This window comes from Arachis ipaensis, chromosome B10 (genome assembly GCF_059453495.1).
Source record: "Arachis ipaensis isolate K30076 ecotype BB chromosome B10, ASM5945349v1, whole genome shotgun sequence".
Taxonomy (NCBI): Eukaryota; Viridiplantae; Streptophyta; class Magnoliopsida; order Fabales; family Fabaceae; genus Arachis; species Arachis ipaensis.
The window spans coordinates 43,018,167-43,040,832 of NC_142435.1; the positions used below are offsets into that span (position 1 = coordinate 43,018,167).

General features: G+C 30.6%; 1 protein-coding gene and 1 pseudogene across 5 annotated transcripts; both read left to right on the plus strand.

Annotated features, from left to right (window-relative positions):
• Positions 1-69: 69 nt before the first annotated feature.
• On the plus strand, positions 70-19,745 carry LOC107624078 (BAG-associated GRAM protein 1). Of its 5 annotated transcripts, none has more exons than XM_016326524.3 (18): positions 70-792; positions 9,392-9,439; positions 9,528-9,625; positions 11,276-11,351; positions 11,752-11,880; positions 11,993-12,039; positions 12,188-12,293; positions 12,479-12,592; positions 12,848-12,877; positions 13,098-13,197; positions 13,583-13,659; positions 14,690-14,833; positions 15,322-15,426; positions 16,171-16,317; positions 16,513-16,566; positions 17,492-17,555; positions 18,124-18,185; positions 19,105-19,745. In XM_016326524.3, the coding sequence occupies exons 1-18, from the start codon at positions 217-219 to the stop codon at positions 19,417-19,419; spliced, it is 2,292 nt and encodes a 763-aa protein (XP_016182010.1). In that variant the 5' UTR covers positions 70-216; the 3' UTR covers positions 19,420-19,745. The 5 variants fall into 5 exon arrangements, with proteins under 5 accessions (XP_016182010.1, XP_016182011.1, XP_020969652.1 ...); XM_016326525.3 differs by having other exon boundaries at positions 98-792; positions 14,693-14,833; XM_021113993.2 differs by having other exon boundaries at positions 98-792; positions 9,398-9,439; positions 19,105-19,534.
• On the plus strand, positions 11,033-11,143 carry LOC148579844 (U6 spliceosomal RNA; annotated as a pseudogene).
• Positions 19,746-22,666: the final 2,921 nt, after the last annotated feature.

The following is a 22,666-nucleotide window of genomic DNA, read 5'->3' on the forward strand; positions in this document are numbered from 1 at the left end:
TTGAACAAAAATACTCAAATTTGCTAGAAAACTTTCTGATAAAAAAAAAAAGGCTATGCGAAGACTCACAAGTAAAAGGTCGTCCACTACTAAATAGTAAATACTAATATCCAAAATATTCCATATGCACCTTTACGCAAACAAAAAGAATACCAACCTTTTGAAAAACAAAGAATCGACCAAAGAAGTTGTGCATTTCTTGGGATCTGGAAAATCATGGCAGCAGCTCTAATAGGCGGAGCTGCCGTGGGAGCAGTGTTCGGAGAACTGCTGAAGGCGGTTTTGGAAATGAAGGACAAGACCATCATGTTCAAGCCAACCTTGGCCTACCTCCAAACCACCTTAGAATCATTAAAACCTCTCATGAAAGAGATAGAACAACACAACAACAAACTCTGTCGTCCAAAGGCAGAACTAGAATCTCTGATTCGAGACATGGAAGATGGCACAAAGCTTGTTTACAAGTGCTCAAAGATACACAAGTTGAATTTGCCTGCAAAGATCTATTGCCAGAAGCAATTGGAAGAACTAGAACGGTGTCTCAGCAGGTTCTTTAGCATTGATATGCAAGCTCAGATTTTAAGAGATTTGAAAGAGACGTTGCTCGAGGTTCGTAGAATAAAGAATGCTATTAAAAACCTGCCCCTTACAACACCAACGGATTCATCTTCAGATCTCTTGGATATAAATTCTGCTGAGGAAATTGTTGAGTTGGGGATTTGTGAGTCAATTTTAACTGAATATACTAGTAGGACTATTTCTGCTGACCAAATCTTAGAAGAAGATAGCCAGGTAAGTTTCTCCATTCTTCTCACTTCTGCTTCAGCTCACTCTTCACATAATACAGCTTCTTTTTTTTTTTTTTTGCTACTGGCATAAAAATGTCTCGAATTTTTGGTAGATAGCAAATTCATTTTCAATTTCTGAAAAAGAATTAGAGTGTATTTTGATTTGTATTTTTTTTTAGTGTTTTTTATTTTTAAAATTTTATAAAAAAGTTTATTATTTTTGTTATTTCTTTTACAAAATTCAAAAAAATTACTAAAAATAAAAATAAAAAATAAAAATACAAACCAACTCCAACTTTATGTTTTCATTTCTGTCTTTCTTTCTCCAACTAGAGAGTAAATGATCGCCTCTTTATCTTTCATGCATTATTGTATAATATCATTGTTTTATTCATTTTTAATTAATCCAATACATAGATAGAATTTGAATAAAAATAAGTTTTTGTAACACGCATTAAATATATTGTTCTAGTATTAGCTAATAGCTATGATCAACGATGGATCCAAGGATTTAAGAGTGGAAAAATAAAAAATTAAAATTTTGTATAATTAAATATAATATTATATATTTAATAATAGATATAATTATAATTAATTTTTTAATTAAAAAATTAATAAATATTTGTCAAATAAAAGAATTATCTCCATTTTTATAATTTTTTATGATTTTAGATCTAATAAAATATAAAATGATCTATTTTTAAATATCTTATTAATTAATTTTTTGTTAAGTATTTATGTAACCGTGAGTTATATTTTTATATTTTATATTATTAAAAAATATAACACAAAATAATATAAATTAACTTCACTAATAATTTTATTATATGAATATAAAATATATTAAAGTATTTATATATAATAATAAAAATAAAAATAAAAATAATAAAAAATAACTAAATAAAATTAGAAAAAGAATAATGTTATTATAAATAATATTAAAATACTTTTTATATGATTATAGATGTTAAAATTAATTAAAAGAAAGAAAATATAAAAAAAATAAAAACTCTAAATCAAATAAAAAATATAAATAATGTAAATGCATGTAGAGAGATTTGAATCCTAATACACAAAGAATACCAATTCTTTTATTATTATTACACTATTAAGTTTTACCAAGGTTGCGAGAACCGGACCGGTCAATAAACTGGTGAGATGACTGGTTTACTGGTTCGACCGGGATTAAATCAGGGTTCAACCAGTTTAATTAAATATTAAATAAAATTATCAAAAATTTAATATATAATTTTAAATATTTAAATTTCAATAAAATTTAACCTAATAAAAAATAAAATTTAAAATTTAAAATTTCAATTTATAACCTAAAAATCAAAACTAACAAACAAATCAGTAATAACCACTAACCATTGAATTTGCAAACATAATCATAATTTAAATTTGGAACAAACATAATCATAATCTGGAACAAACAAACAAACTATGAAATCAAATTGCAGTAACAAATTAAAAATAGAAGACAACAATGAAATTAAATGCAGAAGACAACAATGAAAATATAACAATTAACCCAGACAAACAAGCAACAATCAACATAATCAAATCCCAAAAAACAGCAATTAATTCCCAAAAATAAAAACTGAAGCAGGGTAGAGATCTGCTTACAAACTCAGACATTCATAAACTCAAGCTAAGCAGAAATTAGCAAACTCAGAATCAGAAATCAGAAACCAAATAAAAGTACAAATACAAGCAAAGTTAAATTGAAGACTGGCAGCGGCGAAGGAGGAATCCAAGTGACGGTGATGGAAGAGGGGAAGTGAGCTCGGGCTCAGAGGGGATTGAAGACAGGCTTGACATGTGAGAGAGAACCTGGAGAAAGTGACCTCATCAAGAAACTTAGTAGAAAAAGAGAGAACCTGGAGAAATAAGGGAAGAAGCTCGACTGCTCGAGCGTTCCACAGAGGTGAAAGAAAGGTCCCGGTGAGAGGAGGTGACGGCTGAGCAGTGGAACAAAGGTGACAATGGAGAGACGTTCGCGGTGAGAGTGAGACGAGACGCGACGACGGGGAGAAGAGCTCCACAACGGCCGATCAATGGAACAAAGATGACGACGGAGAGACGTTCGCGGTGAGAGTGAGACGAGACGCGACGGTGATGAGAAGAGCTCTGCGACGGCGAGGAGAAGAGCTCTGCTGGCGTTAACGCTGCCGCAGGTTATTGCTGCTGAAGTGTTGAAGATTGAATTTGGGGCTTGGCTTCATTACTTCTGCTTTAGGGTTAAATGGGTTAAACAGGGTTGAGATTGAGAGAGAGGGAATCTGTTTCCTTTATATTAAAAACAAAAAAACAAAAAAACTAAATGGGTAAAACGGCGTCGTTTGGGAGGAGTAGTCAAATAAGAAAAACCGCAAAAAATTAACCGGTCCAAACGGTTCACCGGTTAACTGCCGGTTCAGCCGATTTTTTGACTGATTTTTTGCCAGTCGATTTTTGAGCCTAACCAGACCGGCCTAGTGACCGATTTCCGGTTAATCTGGTTGAACCGGCCGTCCGGTTTGATTTTCAGAACAATGAGTTTTACTCTACATAATGTATTCACTATAATACTATACGAGTTTAAATTTTTTTGGAGGGCCAAGGCCACTACTTGACCCAACCTTAAATCCGTCCATGTGGTTATGATGCACAGACACTGACACAGATATAGAATACGACATGATATGGACACGGGACACGTGAACATACGAATTTAAGGTTCTTATAAAACACAAGAACACAACATATATATTAATAAATATAAAGTATTTTTTAGATAAATTGTAATGATATTTTGGTATTTTATTGATATTAAAATATAAATTAATTTTTTAATTGTTTTTAATTTTTTTTAAGTATATAAAATGTTTAAAATATTTTTTGTAAAGTATCATTTTGTGCTCAACGTTTAGAGTAAGTTTCAAAATTGTCCCTAATATTTAAATCGTCCTTTAAGTCCCTAACATTTCAAAATTGTCTCAATATTGTCTTGTCGTTAGGGATCTATTAACAGAATTGACGGCGGGACAAAATTGAAACGATTTTGAAACATTAGGGACTTAAATAGGACGAAAACATTGGAGACAAGAACTATATATTAATCTTAGAAAAATTACCAAATCAATTAAAATGAAAGTAAATTTTAACAGAATGAATTGCATTAAGAATTCAAGATTTTTACTCATCATAGAATATTTCTAATATGACTAGTAGATAAACTTTCAGAAAAAGAAAAACAATGAGTATGATACATATATAATAAAGTATAAATTATATATTTTTTTGTCTTTAATGTGTAGAACTTCTTTAATGTTTAATTTAAATAAACTTTATTTTTAACTTAGAAATAAATTTTAATTTTATCTTTCATTAATATTAATTTTTTATGGTACGTAGTTATTCAATTATTTTTTAATCACATATAAGTAAATTACAACTTAATCACATTACTTTTATTTTAATTTTTTTAATTTTGCTCTTAAAGATTTTTACTCATCATGAAATATTTGTAGAATGACTAGTACCTAAATTTGTGAAAAAGAAAAAAAAACATGGTACGTATACAATAAAGTATAAATTATACCTTTTGTCTCTAGTATATCAAACGTATTTTTTAATATTTAATTTAATTAAACTTTATTTTTAATTTTATTTTTCAATGATATTAATTTTTTGTGATAGATAATTATTCAATTATTCTTTTAATTGCATCTAAGTAAATTACTCTTAATCACATTATTTTATTCTAAATATTTTTTTTTTAATTTTATTCTTAATCACATTACTTTTATTCTAAGTAAATTTATTTTTTATTAAGAGAAAAATTAAAATTTATTAACAAGTTTTAATTAAATTAAACATTAAAAAAATTTGGTATATTAAAGACAAAAAGATATCATTTATACTTTATCGTATGTGTACATGCTCCTTTTCTTTCTTTCTCGGAGGTTTATATAATAGTCATTCTACAAGTATGAGTAAAAATCTTGAATTCGTAATACAATTTATTCTGTTAAAATTTATTATATAAATTTTTTTAAGAATAATGTATCGTTTTTATCCCCAACGTTTTCGTCCTATTTAAATCCTTAACGTTTTTAAAATCGTTTTAATCTTGCCCCACCGTTAATCTATTAACAGATTGCTACGGAAGGACAACATTGAGACGATTTTGAAATGTTAGAAACATAAATAGGACGCTTTAAACGTTATAGACAACTTTGAGACTTATTCTAAACATTGGGGATAAAAATAATACTTTACTCTTGTTTTAATAATTAATAATATATACTATTTCTAAACTCATTTCAAGAATACATGTTAAGAGAATAAGGCTGGACACGCTGATAAGTGATGGCATTTAAATCATAGATGTGTATAAACGTGTCTGGAGAAGAATTTATTATTTTTTATTAAGACACGGATCGGATAGACATAGATGACACACATGTCGGACAAGTGTCGATGAGTGTCTTGTTTAAAATGTGTTAGATACGCAAACACGACAAATAAAAAAGTTTCGTACTTTATACTATAATTATTTTCTTAAGTTTTATAGTATATGAGAATAAAAATGGCACAAAAAATTAACTATTTAGAGTTAATTCAACTCTATATCCAAATAAAAGAAAATGTGTTAAAAACATGTACAATTAGATTTATTATGCCATAATATATAAGAAAGATGATTTATCCTCTAATTTCAAAAAAGTATTGGAGTTGGATTTTTTTCATTTAAATTAAACAAATATAATATTTACTAAAATAAATAAACGTAGAAGAAATTATCAAAATACATCCTCAACTACATCTCGGGTACCGAGGGTTGTTGTCAAAAATGGTCACATCTCGGGTGTACTGATCCCGTGCTGTGATAGGATGTCTGTGAATCATATCTCGGATGCAACCGTGATATGAACATAAGCATATCTCGAATACACTGCATCCATCTGTATTGTAATCCTCCCCGTCCTCAGCGTTCAAAAGATCATCCGCTGCATTGCATCTAAGTTCAACGTCTGATAATGGCTAGAAACATCCGACAGTTGAGGAATGGCCAAAGGGGAGGCGCAGAAACCTACCAACACCACCGCTGGGAGTCTCCGGTACAAACTCATCTTCTGACACTGTATTGCTTGACGACCCAGACCCGGCAACATAGGTTGAAGCGCCCTCACTGTCGGAATTGTCGGCACTATCATGAGGCTGGGTATAGTGGATCGGTGTCGCCTCGAGCGGCACGACTTCAGGAGCTGAAGGAGACGGTCCACCACCAACAACTACGTTACGGACCGCAACATACAACTCCATCACATATTGGGGCATCAGTCGTGCATGTACGTCGAATATTACCCTCACATGCTGATCTCCATCTATCCAGAATAACCGGTTGGTAAATCCACCGTTCAGAAGCGCGTACAGAAATCTATATGCAACCCGCCCAACCTCCTTTGTTCCTACTCCCCCCATATTACTCAACATGACCGTCTTTAGCGCATCTAGGGTATCAACCTGGTAAGTGCGCAACATCACAATCTTGTCAGACTCAACTCATTCATCATTGTGTCTGACTATCCCATTGGAATAAACTACTACAAAGAAGAATTAATTATTCTCCATCAGAACAAAACCGAAAGAAGAGAAAGAAAAAAATGGTTTGTGAATTGTGTGAGGAGAGGTATTGGGATGGTCTCTATAATTAGACTTATTCTGCAATATATCTTGGGTGCTGAAACCCTAATTATAATCTTGACTATATCTCGGATGCACTGACCCGAATCAGAAAATGCGCGTATCTCAGGTGCAGTGTATCCGAGATATGTTTATGTTCATATCACGATTGCATCTGAGATATAATTCATAGACACCTTATCACAGCATAGGGGTCAGTGTACCCGAGATGTGGCCATTTTGAATAATGACCCTCAGTATTCGAGATGTGACTGAGAATATATTTTGATAATTTTTTTAACGTTTATTTTTATTTTGAGAAATACTATATTTATTTAATTTAAATAAAAAAAATCCATTGGAGTTTGCCTTGTTCAAAGGCACTATAAATATATATTTATCAAATCAAATTTATGAGTAATGCCATATTTGTAATTGATAGTAGATTAAAAATTGAGAGATATAAAAATTCGATTTCCATTTTTATGGTTCGAGAGAATATTTAGACTATTAAATAATTTTAATAATAAAATATATTTTTAAAATTTTTAATAATTATTAAATAGTAATTTTTTAATTTTATTTATTAATTAGTTTTTAATTTTGTATATTATTTAATTTTAAAAATTATCTTATATTTTATAAATTATTATTTTATTATTTATTATTTATCTTATCTTTAAAATTCTATCACTAACAATTTGATATTCTATTAATATCTATCTTCAATCTCTTTTTCAATTTTATTTTGAGCTTAAAATTTTAATCTTATCCTTTTTAATTTTAAGATGAATAATTTCATAATTTAGCATCATTAATCTCTTTTCAATTACCTAATTCTATAATTGTAATTATTTATGATTCATTGTAATCATTGATTTGTTGCAGTGATCCTAATCATTATTTATCAATTGCTAAGTATGCGTTCTTCGTAGTAGAAGAATCGCAATTTGCAGAAAAACAATCGGTTGTTCCATTCAAGTAATTGAATATTAGTTAGTGAATGAAAATCATTTTCTTTCTATATCAATCGATTGTTTTACGAGCAAAAGTCTAATTTTTTTTTAGTCAATCGATTTTATTATATATCAAATTGATTGATTGAAAGATCCAATTGATTGCTTGAAGAAAATAATTGATTAGATATCTTCAGAATCTATTTTTTCTTTATACAAACAACAACTAAGGATAATTTTTCTAATCAATTGTATTTATAATAATAAATATGCTTTTTCGATTGTTTACACTATCAAATATATGAAACATACAATTTATTATATAAATTCTTTTCAAATGATTGACATTGTTTCACCTTCTTCTTTCAATAACAATTCAATTCAAAAGAATAATAAATATTGAATCTTAAGTTTGTAATATAAAACTTGAGTTTGAGAATCAAATTAGTTGAAATTGTTCCTACATCGAGCTCATGATCGTATTTATAAAACATACCAAATAAATTAGAATTAAAGTCACCATTGATAGATGTTTTATTTTTTTACAGTTTCAAATTGTTAATGATAGAATTATAAAGATAAAATAGATGATAAATAATAAAATAATAATATATAAAATAAAAAATAAATTTTTAAATTAAATAATATATAAAAAATTAATTATTAAATAAAAATAAAAATAACTATGTGATAATTATTTAAAATTTAAAAAATATATTTTATTATTAAGACTATTTAATAATTTAAATGTTTAGAAATCATCTAATTATTTGTCCGAAAAGCCAAAATAAAGGTTAAAAAAAAATTGGTTAAAATTTGAACAAAAGCCCTTATTTACGTATATTTGTTCTTAAACTAAATTAAATCTAGTAGTATATTTAAGAGAAGTAAATATTATTTGATTCATGATTGATATGGGTTAGAAATTCTTAAAATTCTTTAATCTTAAAATTTAAATTATTGAAAAAAAATTAAGAGCATAAAAACCAAAAGGGGCGTATCTAAATTATGTATTCCCCATAATTAGATTAAAACATTAATAATTTTTTAACAATATGCTCTTAAGAGTCTTAACTATGCATAACCACATTAAGGCCCGTTTAAAAAGTTTTAAAAGAAATTTTGTTGAGTTTTTGACTTATGAAAAATAGTAGTATTAATGTCTAGTGCAATTTTTAAAACCAAATGACAGTTTTCTAAGAAGTTATTTAGGAGCTTATAGAGAAGTTAAAAAAAATGACTTCTCTCATAATACTACTACTTTTTATCACATTTTTTTTAAAATAAGTATTTTTAGAACTAAAAACTCAAATACAAAATAACTTATTTGTAAACTATTTTTAATATAGTTATTTATTGTTTAAGCTATTTTTAAAAAAAATTAATTAAATTATTATCCAAACTAGGCCTAACTAAACCTTAACAATCTCATGTTGGTTCGTTTTCCTTTGCAAAAGAAAAAGAAGAGCAATATAACATAAATTTTAAATTAAAAATATTATTTATACACTAAAATTAACTATTTAAATGGATCATTATATTTTTATATATAAATATATATATATAATTTAATTTATTTTTAATATAAATTTTATATTTTAATATGTATTCTATAGTGATAATTAATTTTAGTGACTAATTTTAACGTATATTTAACATGGTTGTTTTACATATGGGCCATCCTTCCTCCCCCAGTCTCTTCCATTCATTCTTCTCTTCTTTCCAACAAATATAACATCTATGAGCCATTACAAGTTTACAAAAGAGGAAAACAAGAAATCAAATAACAAAGATAGAACAGTCACCATTAGCTTCCTCTACCACCTTTGCAGTTTATGTCACTTTTGTGATTGCTAGCTCCTCTTTGCAGCGAATCTGACTTGTCTAGAACGAAAAGCGGTTGTGTTGTTTTTAAGTTGATTAGCTTAGCAAATTTTAACATGTTAACATGCAGTTCTGCACCCTTTTGTTTTGTAGATTCAGGTAGAAGGGGATTCTGAAACTAGTTCGGTCTACCTCATCAATGTACTTGGTTCTGCTTTCACTAGTTTAAAACTCAAATTGCATTAAAAGCTTATGTTTGTTTGACTTTTTGTATTGATTCTCTTTGCAGTTAGAACTATTGGCTGCTAAGAATCTCGTTGGAGTTAACTTTAATGGAACATCTGATCCGTATGCAATCATTACATGTGGCAGTGAAGGGCAGTTCAGGTGCAGTGATCTTTTCTTGTTACCCCTTAAGTTCAGGATTAAACCTTTTTTACAGAAGGAACAATATTTTGTATTGCTTCAAACTAGGTGCAACATGTGTTCAGATAGTTTAGCGCTAGTGTTGTATGTGCATGTTTTTCCATCTAAACTTTTTTGTGTTGGCACCTAGGCTTCGTTTGGCTGATGTATAGAATGAGATATAGACATAAAGATACATATATTTTTTTTTACCAAAGATATGAGACTCGAACCCACAACCTCTTAATTGAGTATGGGGAGATTATGCCATTTGAGCTATTACTCATTGGCTACTAAAATTTGGAAAGATAAGAGACTCGAACCCGCAACCTCTTAATTGAGTATGGGGAGTCTATGCCATTTGAGCTATTACTCATTGGCTAAAGATACAGATATTAAAGACATAGACATAAAATATCTGTATTTATTTATTATATTTAACAAAAATAACGAACAAGATAAACAAATATTTGAAAAAGATTGAATTATCCTTTATTCAACCACAAATTCTATTACCACCATTGCATTACTCCAAACACTATATGTTATCATTATTGAATTTTTATTTCTTCCAGTATCTTTTGTTTCTTTCAATATCATCTCAAATTATCATTCAAATATTAAATATAGAGTTTTTCTAAAAAAAAATAAATAGAAAACCAAAGTCCATCATTTATCAAAGATTAATCAACATTTAAATAAATAAAAAATTAAATGTGCAATTATTTTCTTGAAGAAAATAGAAAAATCAAAGCCCGAGAAGATGATTGCAAGAAAGAAGGCGAAAACTAGAAAAAAAAAAGATAAAAGAGTAAATAATTAATATCTCACAAGTTAGTGTCTCACTAAATTGGAAGTACACAAAATTTGATATCTCTATGTCCATTATGTCCTTCCATATCCTTCGAAGATCTGTGTCTTACCAAACCAAATAACAAATATGTGTCATCTTATGCATGTCTCAAATCTTAACGTATGTCGTATCTATATTCATTGTAGATAGGACGCGAATATAGTTTATACCAAACCAAACAACAAATATGTGTCATCTTATCCATGTCTCAAATCTTAACGTATGTCGTATCTATATTCATTGTAGATAGGACGCGAATATAGTTTAAAGTATTTATGTCTATGTCGATCTATTCTTTTGCTGGTTAATCAGTATATGTGCACAAATTTTAGCAATAAATAATTTTAATTCTTTTTAATATTATTTTTCATTACAATTTATTATTTAGTATTTATAATTTATTCATATATTTTATTATATTACATGACGTATGCTTGTATCTTATACTTTTATAAAAATACCGTATGGCCGTATCGTGTTCGTGTTGCGTGTTGTATCTATGCTTCCTAGGTGTGCACGCACTTTATTTAAGGATTGATCTTTAGATTAATTGAGGAACGTACTCTTAAATTGGTAGGGTATAGAAAAGATTAGCATGACCCTTTGACAAGGATGACACACAAATCAAGAATGTGGTCTAGTTTGTTAGATGTGTTACATATTGACAAGATATTTTTTTCATCACAGCAGAAGTAGCAAGGTTCTTTGTAAGATGTTTTATAGGACAACTGACATTGTATATTGGGGGCCTCAAGTTAATCATCTTTGTTCTGATACAGTTCCATGGTCTCTGGTTCAAGAAATCCTATGTGGGGCGAGGAGTTCAATTTTTATGCTCGTGAACTTCCTGTTCAGGTTGCTGGTTTAACCATTTTTGGCTGCTGAAAATGATTTCATTTATTTATTTGTGACATTAAACAGTGATGTTTAACCTATTAGTTCCATTAAGTATTGAATTTCATTGTTGTAGAACTTATCTTTTATGTTCTTGTTTAGTATCTCATCCTCCTATTCAGCGTGTTGTTTCGAAACTAAAATTGATACACTTTTACTTATTTAAGAGGAAAATATTTTGTTAAGTCGTCAACTATATATTGTCTGGAACTGAGTTGTACATTTCCATTAATAAATTATTTGTGTTTGTTCATATTCTTAAAAGAAAGGGCCAAAAATTAAGTTGAGAAGGATGCTTCCATAAATTTATCAATACATATTATGTTTTTAAAATTGACTTCTTTCCTTTCTGGTTTAGCAGATGAATGTCACAATATATGATTGGGAGAAAATTAGGAAAAGTGTTGTTCTTGGTTCAGTGACTGTTCCAGTTGATAGTGAAGGTCAAACTAGTGCATTGTGGTACCTTTTGGATGGCCCATCAGGGCAGGTAATACCTACTTCAAGAGAAATTTTCTTAACTTAATACCTTTTTTTTCCTAATTATGTTTGTAGTAAGCTTTTTACCTTTCAAATTCCATTATGGATCTTCTAATTTTCAGGTTTGTCTTCATATAGAAACAAGAAAACTATCTGCAAATTCTTCCAGGTGGGTTTTCTTTTGTTTTTTTTTAAACAAAAATTTATAACATGTATATTATCATGGTTCTAAATACTTTACAAGTGTTATTATCATCATATATTGGTCTATTTCTTATATTAACTGACTTGAGTGATTGAAAAAATTATTTTGGCAGAGTTAATACACAGAGAAGGATAATGCCTTTGGAAAAACCAGGCCCCACTGTTGTTGATCAGAAGCCAGGGCCTCTTCAAACAATATTTGATCTTCTTCCAAATGAGGTTAAAACTGAAATGAAATTTGTCAGTTTTTTGTTTTTTGTTTTTTTGTTTTTTGTTATTAAGGACTACAAGTTAGAAGTCTTTTCTATGGTCATGCATCCTTAGACACAAACATGCATGTGTGTATATCTTCTTTTTGTGATTTTATAATGTGTTTCCAATAACAAGTCATGTTTCTATTTCAGGTTATTGATCATAGTTATTCTTGTGCACTTGTGGGATCATTATTGTATCATGGTCGTATGTATGTTTCTGCATGGCACATTTGCTTCCATTCCAATGTGTTAAAGGAATTAAAGGTGAAACTATCCTTTTCTCTTTCCAGTGTTGGGTGCACATTGTATCATTTAGAGTAGCTTTTTCTAAATTTTATTTTAGGTGGAAACTCAATTAACTTTATGTGAATCTGATAGCTGAAAATCGTTAAATAATTTGATAGATTTGATTAAATTGTCATCTAACAACTCTCAACTATTAGTTTCACATGAAGTTAACTGCACCTAAGTTTCAGCTTTTATTTTATATATTTATTTATTTTGGGGGAATCTGCACAGGTGGTTATTCCATTTGAAGATATTGATGAGGTATGATTTAGTGCTTTGCTATGTCGTATTTCAAGACTCACATGCAGTTGTCTTCATGTGATGTTAATAGTCGAGAACTGTTAGATGATAATTTAGTCAAACTTGTCAAATTATCTAACAATTCTCAAATATCAATTTCACATTAAGACAACTGTAGGCAAGTTTCTACCTCCTTTTCCATTATACCTTACATCTGTTGTACTTTCCGTCTTTTCTTAAGATTCAAAGGATTCAACATGTGTTTATAAATCCTGGTGTTGAAATTATTCTCCGCAAGGGTTCCGGTGGACATGGTGTTCCTCCCTTGCGAAGTCTAGATGGTTAGTAATTTGCTTTAAATACTATTTCATTGTTATTTGTTAAGTTTATAATGTGATCCTTGTCCAGAATTTCATTAATAGATTAATGCGTCAACTTGGTTCCTTTATTGATGGGACTATACATGTTATCTATGTATCACAATGGAATTTAGTGCAAGATTGCTATATATTATATTGTTCACTGTCTTTGTTGCTTTCATACAAAATATCTTGATATATTGCTGGACGTTTTTATACCGAAGTCTAAAAAATGATACTTTATCTTGTATCTTAATTTGATTATATAAACCCTAAACCCTAAACATTATCACCATCTTTTGTCACAGATACTTGGCTACATTAGATGTAGATAATTGGTTAATCCTAATTTTCTTGGTCATTTCAGGTAGACTGAGGTATAAGTTTACATCATTTTGGAACAGAAATGATGCATTTAAAAATCTGCAACATGCAGCAAAGAAGGTAACAACTCTTGCTTAGTCAATATGGTTTCTCTATCTCAATTACAAAATTGCAATTGTAGATATTAGGTGTAGTCGTCTCTCCCCCCCCCCCCCAAACAAATTTTACTTGTTTAAACGCTACAAGAGATTTTTAAACTAATAATATATAATACACTTGCACCATGTACTTTGTGAATATAGTCAATATACACTATAAAACTGATAGATCATGCTCTGATGCACTTTTGTCCAATTATTCTACCCCAACCTTGAATTGATTTGTTTGATAAAGTTTAGTTCCTTTGATAAATGATAAGTATTTACTGCTTTTGTTAGCCCCTCTTAGTGATCTTAGTTACTATCACTCTTCCATTTGACTAATAGCTAATAATATTAAGCTGAGGTTGAATTGAGTAGATCTGCTTTTGAATTATGATGGAATCAAAAGTTCATCAATTTGTGACACCTTAGTGGATTTATTTATTTGGATATACAATCTCGAGTAATGCTAGGGAACCGACTTTTTTCAGCCAATATCAGCTAACTTTTTTAAAATTATTTTGTTATTTTTGAATTCTAGGCCTCATAACCCTTAATCATAAATTCTAAATTATAAACCTAAACTCTAAGAGTTGGTTCCCTATACTTTCTTGTTATTCTCATATCACCATAACATGATGTGCTTGTGACCATCTTAAGAAGTATTTAGTGAATATTATTTATTTTTTTCCTACATTTTTGTTGTCCTTTTTGACATGAAAGAATGAATACCGTCAATTCGTAACTAAAGCACCATGTACTATGGCTTACCTTTCATATTTTATTTATTATTTTGTATTTTATCATTGTAAGAGGACATTGATTGCAGTTATTTACAAAAAATAAGCAAAAATAAATATTACAAAAGATACTGTTGCCAGGATTCTGAAGGATAAACAACATAGTAGGCTGATCCTCATTTTTTTATCCTAGCTATCTTATATGAATTTTTCCTCAACATTTTAGGATAACTTCGAGACTGTTCCAATTTATCATTGTTTTTGGTACAGAAGAATATAGAGTCTGAGCTGCAAGCACATAGCAGTTCTATTGCAGGACATAAGATACTGGATAAAGCTACTGAAGAAAGCATGCCAGAAACAGGAAAACTTAAACCTTTTATCAAAGAAGAGGTTTTAGTTGGTATATACAATGTATGCATTGTTTTTCCTTTTATCTTAATGAAATGAATTAAGTGATTAACTATCATTTTAGTTAGGAGATAATGCTCATTTCATTTGATGAGTCAATTTGGTCCATAAGTTTTTAAATTATCCAATTAAGTTCTCCACTTTAAAAAGTTAAATGCTACTCATAATAGTTACTTGAACTAAACACTATTTAATTGTAGTAAATATGGTATTTGAAATTGGTTCATATGACTTAATTGGTATATACTAATTTTGATTTATTTAAGTCCTATGAACTATTTTCAGACACCGTATTGATCACAATTCAAAGGTGTTGACATCAATTAGCCATTACAATACCGAGATGGCATTCACCTGTTCACATTAACATTTCAAATAACAAATATGATGACAGAAGTTAGGACCAACAGAGTCATATTTTTTAAAGTAAGGAACTTAGTTAATCATTTTAAAAAAGTTAGAAACTACAATAACTAGTGGTTCTTCTCCAGGATGTTTTTCCCTCCACAGCTGAGCATTTTTTAAACTTGTTACTAAATGATGGTTCACAATTTACTAGCAATTACCATGAAGTACGAAAGGATGATAATCTTGAGGTAAGTTTTCCTAAACCGCTGCGGTACTTCTTGAATCTTGTTCTTTACTTCTTGTTAAAAGTTGTCAACTGATCAAATAGTTAGAATGAGTTGCATTTGAGTTGGTTGGTGGCTTTTACAATGGCTAGAGAATTCTTCCCCTTCTCTTGTGGAACAAATTTGTTTCTTTAGGTTCTCTCTGTGTCAGCACCTGATTTATAATCACTTATCCTTCCCCTTTCTTGTGGGATTTCAGAGCTTAACACGTAAACTAGCATTGGTCCATTTTTGGCTTATGCTGAAATTTGATTTGTTGGGGTTAACAAGAATTGAAATCTAGACCTTTTGGTCATAGAATTCTAAAGGCACATATACATATCTAAGAGTGTGTTAACTTTATATATGTAGTTGTGAAATTTGACTTCAACAGAAGTTTGTAACTTGAGTCAGTGTAATTTTCCATTGAGTAAGTATTTGTTTCTCTTAAAACATTAAATGTATTCTATTGATTTAGAAAAGGTGGTATATGTCATTATTTATTTGCATAACACTCTGCTGGTTTAAGTTAAAATTTGATTGCTTTTTCTCAATGCAAAATTTAGTGCTCTAAGGGCTTAGATGCTTGATGGTTTATAATTTTTGTGCTATGGCCATAATTAAATCTTTAATTTGTGAATTATCCATTTGTTGCACCGGTTAAAAAAATTAATCAAATGGTATCAAATATTAAAGTTCTTGCTGACTGTGTGCTTATATTGCATTCAGATAGGACAATGGCATTGCGGAGATGAATTTGATGGTCAACTTCGAGAAATAACCTTTAGGTCCCTCTGTAACAACCCTATGTGCCCTCCAGACACGGCCATGACAGAATGGCAACATGTTGTTCTAACACCAGACAAGAAAAAATTGGTAAGGTGGTTGTTTGTATTTACTTTTGATGATATATCCAGGAAGAATTTGATGATATCAGAATGCTGGTGCCTGGTAGCATTTAACTAACTTCACCATTGCAACTATTATCCTACTCTTTTTCTATTGTCCCCTTTTCTTATCTTATCTTCTTTGGTTTTGTAATATCTAATGGGATATTGTAATGCCATGAAGGTGTTTGGGATTGTACATCAGGCTCATGATGTTCCATTTGGGTCTTTCTTTGAGGTATGGAATACTTTGGCATCTTACCTTGATGCTTAGCTATTTTTCCTACCCTTTTCTTTTCCTTTTTAAATATTAATTGTTCATGAAATCAAACTTTGGATCAATCCATCTCTATGGCTGCGTATGTTTACAAGTATAGGACACTAAAACACAAAATCGTGTTTGGTAGATGAGACATGGACAGAGACATTGTATCCCGAGTCACTGGATTAGTGTATTTTATGTCCATCTTATCACGAAGAACATAAAAACACTGAGAGAAAAGATAACTTATATCTATTTTTTCCTTTTATTTTTACTATCAATTTTTTATATTTACAATTTTTACTATTCTATTTTTCTTTCTAATTTTACGTGAAAGAAAAAATAAGGTAAATTAAATTTTTTATTATTTGTTCTATCTTGTATTTAGTTTATTACCAAACAAAGTATAAAAACACTAATTTTATGTCTTCTTTGTGCCCTGTTGTCAGTATCATATATTATTCTATTCTCAAAACTAAATACAATCATGAATCATATATGATTTAGTATTTATTAGAGGCACACTCGATATGTCTATTAAAGTCCATATGTGTGGTAAGTCAGGAAAACAGAAAGTCACTATGTGAGAAAGGGTTTAAATTCTAGTAAAGGGTGGCAATATATTACAGGAGCATATTGTCACTGAAGTGATTATCTTGTTTAGAGTTCAGCAACCAAAATCATTTGTATATTTTGTATTTTAAATATTAATGTAGATAAATCATTATCCATTTATCATTGATAGGTCTTTGTGATTTTCCCCTCCGGAAATCATAGATAGCTAAACTTATGAAAATAGAAAGCATATTAACAATTATTCTGTTCCACAACATATTTATTTGTTTTTTTTATTTTTTGAGATAATATCATAATAGATAACATTAAGTTCTTGATCAAATAGGTACACTGTAAATATAGTTTGGTAACAACGGATGAAAGTTCATGTACCCTCCACATAGAAGCGGGTAAGTTCTGGCTGAAACTCGTGATGTTTTTCCTGCTTCTCCCTTTAAGCTTGTGTATAATATTGACAATGGAAAAGAGAATTAGGAGCGTTCCATGAAGGTGGTGGTAGCTGTAGGTGGGTTGGGGGTGGCGGTGAAGAGTATTGGAGATTAGGGATGGGATAAAGTTAGAGTTTGAAAATGGTTAGATTAGGTTAAAGTGGTAAATTGATAAATTTTTATAGTTTTTTCTAGGGTTCGAGTAGTTTTGTCTATAGGAACCTATCATTTATGTTACAAATTAGTTTTAATTCTTCCATAGTTAGATTTGTCAATATAATAATCTTTCATGATCAATTTTAGTATTTTAGGGTAATATCTTCTTGATCTACTATTAGGAGGGGAGGGAAGAGGGGGGGGGGGGATTGCATTCTAAATCTTTTAATTGATGACACTGGCAAGCAAGATAGAATTAAGGATTTGAGGGACCAAAATGATAGCTGTGGTTTTTTCTTTCTTTTTTTTCTTTTTTTTCCCTTAACTTTTATGTTCAAGACTAATGATAAGCAAGTTGTTAAATCGTCTGCAGGTGTGTATTTTAAGAAATGGTGTGTGATGCAATCAAAAATAAAATGGATGGCACACAACGAGGTTGGTAGATTGTTGATTCAGTAGTTCTTTGGCTTTTTTCCCTCTAAATGTCACTCTTCTAGTCTTCTTAAAATTTATTTTTTGTGTGCTAACTGAGAAGTATCTAAAATAGAGAAAACATTAATTTGGCCTGCGTCTTCCTCAAGAGAGGTGCTGAAGGAAAAGGTGACTTCTGGAGATGAATGCGAAGCGCAAAAGCACCTCCCCAGCACCTACCTTAAACTGAGTTCACCTCATTTTCCTCCTCACTTCCTCATTCTGGGTCTGTGACATTTAGAGCATATCATGCATGATTCGATAATCTTTTAATTTCAAGACCAAGAAAATAGTTGGCATTGCCTAAATCTTGTAAGGCAAAAAGAGATTTTAGCTGAGAAATCAAAGAGCAAATTGCAGTGGCATTATCACCTGTAAATAGTAGATGTAGAGGAAAATCCGGTAAAAAGTGAAGGATCTGAGACTGAAAAAAAGTGGAACATAGCTCATTATACCAAGATTTAGGGACTTTCTTTAAGCCATGAAGAGCTTTATTGAATTTGCAGACCAAAAATGAGTTAGAGGAGGGCTTTTTTGTTAGAAAAGAACAAGCATGAGGCTCTTGATACCATGTAGAATTGTAGAGAAAATAATAGAGCACAAAACATATGCAAGAACTAATTGGCAAGACAAGTTTAATGAATGAAAAAACGAATTTGCTAAGCGAAGTGCATTATTACATATGTACAAGAGAGAGAGATCATACATATGTACTGGTGTTACTTAACAACTATACTAACTTGATGAGAAAGTAATTGAATCTGTTGTTATAAGAGAATCATTTTTTACATGATTGACTTGGTTTTGTGTACTAGTCTCTACATCCTTCCTTTTAATCTTTAGTATTAACAGTTGATAATGAAATTGTGGCTTATCAATGTAGTACAAGCAAGCAGTTGCGGTGATGTTGGATGTTGCTCATTCTTACATAGATCTGCATAATACTAGAGATTATGAGATTGACAAGGCCTTTTCGTCTAAAGTGGTTGCTCGTTCTTGCATAAAGCTGCATACTACTAGAGATTATGATACTGACAAGGCTGCTTCGACTAAAGTGATGGAAGAGGAATGCTTTGTTCCTCAAGAAGGAAGAAGATCTGTACTTAGTATGGTGGTCTCTGCCCTTTACTTTATCTTTAATCCCTTTCTCTCTTATATTTTCAAAATCAAAGGTGACAAGGTGCGAGAGAGGGAGTAAGAAAACACTTCCTTCACCTAAAATCTAAGATTTATGGCAACATCAATTGGGATTTGATTCATTTGTGTATAATATTGTAAGTTTGTTACTTCTCTTGTGTTCTTCATTCTTATAATATGCAGATGATATGTGGGTAGTATAGGTTAGTGTAGTAGTGCTTCTTTCTTTCTTTCGTTCAGAAACTCTTGCGGGTCGGTATTTTTTTTCATCAATTTTGATTAGTATTTGGCCAGCAAAAATGCGAAACTATTTTCGACAAATAAATTGTATTAATTTATGTATGTAAAATGTAAGTATAAATTTGGATAAATATAGGTACAAATTATACGTTTTATGTGTGCAAATATTTGTAAATATAGGTATAAATTTTTGAGTCTCAAATACTAACCTAAAATAATAATATTTTAAATTATTAATTTTACACAAATATAAAGCTTTTTTATTCAAATAAACAAACAAAAATGATTAATTTCTAAATTAGGCAAAAGAAAAAAGTGAGACAAAAATATACATGGCCATTTCAAGGCCAGCACACGAAATGGATTTCCACCCCAACTCATGGGCAACACACAAAATGAAAGAATCTGGCAAAAAAGTGGAGTGCGGCGTGGGAAATACAAGGACTGAAGCCAACTCAAGCCTAGCGACCACGAGTTGGAGCACCTCGAGCATGGCGACCATGAATTGGAGTAATTCACGTGAGACACCCACGAATTGGAACATGAGCACCGTAAGAATTAGTATTATCATTAGTAGTTGTTTATCGTTATTCGTTGTATGCAAGATTGAAATGAAACTTAACAAAGAAGGAACCAGAATAATAAAATATTGTAAGAACCATTAGGTTACATAATTCTTACAAGGTGATTTCTTCCATACCCAATTAATTTGAGGGTATTACATATCCTTCTTGCATGTTCTAATTAATTGGTAACATGTGTATTCATTAATTTCAATCAACAAATGAATTTTTAATTTTAAAAATAAAAATTAATAAATTTAATATATGTATAAAATATTTTATATATACATATCTTAATACACTATACATACATTTAAGTCTGGTTAAATCAAACTACTATATATGGTAAACCTTAAATAAATTATTTTAAAAAAAAAGAAAAAGAATTAAGAATTGGGCCGTTGTAATGTTGCTAGAGAAAAAAGGGAAGAACATAGAACCCTAATCTTTTTCATCTAATTTCGTCTTCTTTTCTTTTCTATATTCACAGAAAAAATTCGTTTCTTCTTCTTCCCTCTCCTCATTCTCAGGATATATCTTCTTTTTCCTCCTTCTAATCTTCCAAAGTTCTCAATCTTGTTGCTGTAACCCAGAGCAATCCATCGTTCTTTTTACTGTTCTTCAATTCAAAGTCGCCAACTTTGTTGTTGGAACCCAGAACAATTGATCGTTCTTTTTACTGTTCTTCCATTCAAAGTCGAAAAGGAATTTTTTCTATGAATATAGAAAAGAGAAGAAGACGAAATTAGATGAAAAGGATTAGGGTTCTGATGAGTTTGGAAAACTCAAAACTAAATTAATGATGATCAAACATTATTAAAACAATTAATCACAAAATTATTAATTTGATCTTCATAGTTATAATTGCTAAATTAATAATTTTGTTGTGCAGGTTTGTGTTGGGCCGAAAAGAAAAAAATAACAAGCTAAAATGAGATGCTAATTTTCAGCCTTGGTGTTAAATTATTGTGATTATGGTGACTGAAATAAAGTTTTGTTAATTGGGCCAATATCTTGGTACACAAACCCAGTAAAATCAGCTTTGTGCAAGAAAATATTTTATAATATATGGCTGAATTATTATTACACAAGTTGGGCCAAAATTGATTTCTATTAGCCCAAAATCCTCTTTAAAGAGATCTACTAGCTTGGTCCAAATTGAAAAAAATGAGAAAGAGGGAAACATGCATGCTTCTATGGATACCACCTCTTTCATTTGGTGGAATTCAAATTTTATCAAGTGGAGTTAATGCAGACATTGGAAATAGGAAAGAGAAAGTGAAAAAGTGATTTAATTGTCTTAAGTGTGTTACACGTTTCTAGGCATGGGTATCCAGAATTTTAATTCACTTCATTTCTCTCTCTTAATTCAATTAAAAGCATTTCAATTTCTCTCTTCTCTCTCTTCTTTCTTCTTCTTTTGGTCATATCATAGGAAATTATGGAAGCCATCAGAAGCTACCAACAACAAGAAGAAGAAGCTAGTAACAAGACCATCACAATGATGGCAAGAAAAAAAATATAAAGTATGCTGTGGCTGAGATTCTCATCACTTATGGTAAGATTTGGTGAAGAGATCTTGGCTTCTCCATACCCAAAAATGGTTGAAGAAGATTTCAGTCAGAGAAGAAGATTCTTGGAGAGGATGGCTTGTCTTTGATTCTGCTCAACCACCACAGGAGGTAGCTAGAGTGGCTACGTGATGGAAGAGGCAAAGATTGGAGCAGATGAAGCTATCATCATCATGAAGCATCAAGGGCCAGAAGTTCATCTTGGAGAGCAAGACAAGGATGAAGGGCTCGGATTGATGAAGATTGGTGACCAAAGAAGGACTAGAGGTAATTGCATGTTGGGTTTTGCATGAGTTATCTCTTCTCTCTCTCTCTGGCCGAACCGGTTCTGACTTGAAGAAGAAGAAGATTGGCTTGGTTTGTTTGGTTTCAACCTTGGAGGCTTCTCCCTATAAGTAAGGATGAACAGTCAGGGTTTGATTTAAAAGGAAAAGAGTGAGCACAGAGTTCCTATAGCTCCCCAAGCTTACAGAAGTTCTTCTCCTTCAATGTTTCTTATTTTGTATTTTTCTGTTTAATTTTGTCTGTCTTGAGTCTCATGAAAAAAGGCAAACAGTGAGGTTTGTAAGAAAAAGCCATAGAGCGAAAAAAGGTAGAGAGTGCAAAATTAAAAGAAAAAGCCATAGATGTCCTTAGAGTTCTTTTGTACATCTGTGTTGTGTTTCATGATTCTGTGGAAATCTCCTTGCAAGTTGGGTTAGCACTTTGCAGTGAAAGCTTGGCAGTAACCAAGTCAAGTTCAGGATTGGGGTTTAGATTCTGGACTTGTCCCAGATAGGAAGGGTAGTTCCTAGGGAGAATTGGTGTTTGTAATCAAGAGTGATTATAGTGAAATTCTATCATTGTTGTGATGGAGACTGGATGTAGGCTGCCTTGCACTTAGCAGCTGAACTAGGATATATCTTGGTGTAATTCTCTCTCTCTTCTACTCCAT

Bases quoted from the DNA above. Each gene is read 5' to 3' on its own strand.
- LOC107624078 (XM_016326524.3), top strand. From the start codon at position 217: ATGGCAGCAGCTCTAATAGGCGGAGCTGCCGTGGGAGCAGTGTTCGGA. The intron at 14,834-15,321 runs GTATGCATTGTT...GTTCTTCTCCAG, and splicing joins TTTTAGTTGGTATATACAAT to GATGTTTTTCCCTCCACAGC. The intron at 16,567-17,491 runs GTATGGAATACT...TTGATCAAATAG, and splicing joins CATTTGGGTCTTTCTTTGAG to GTACACTGTAAATATAGTTT.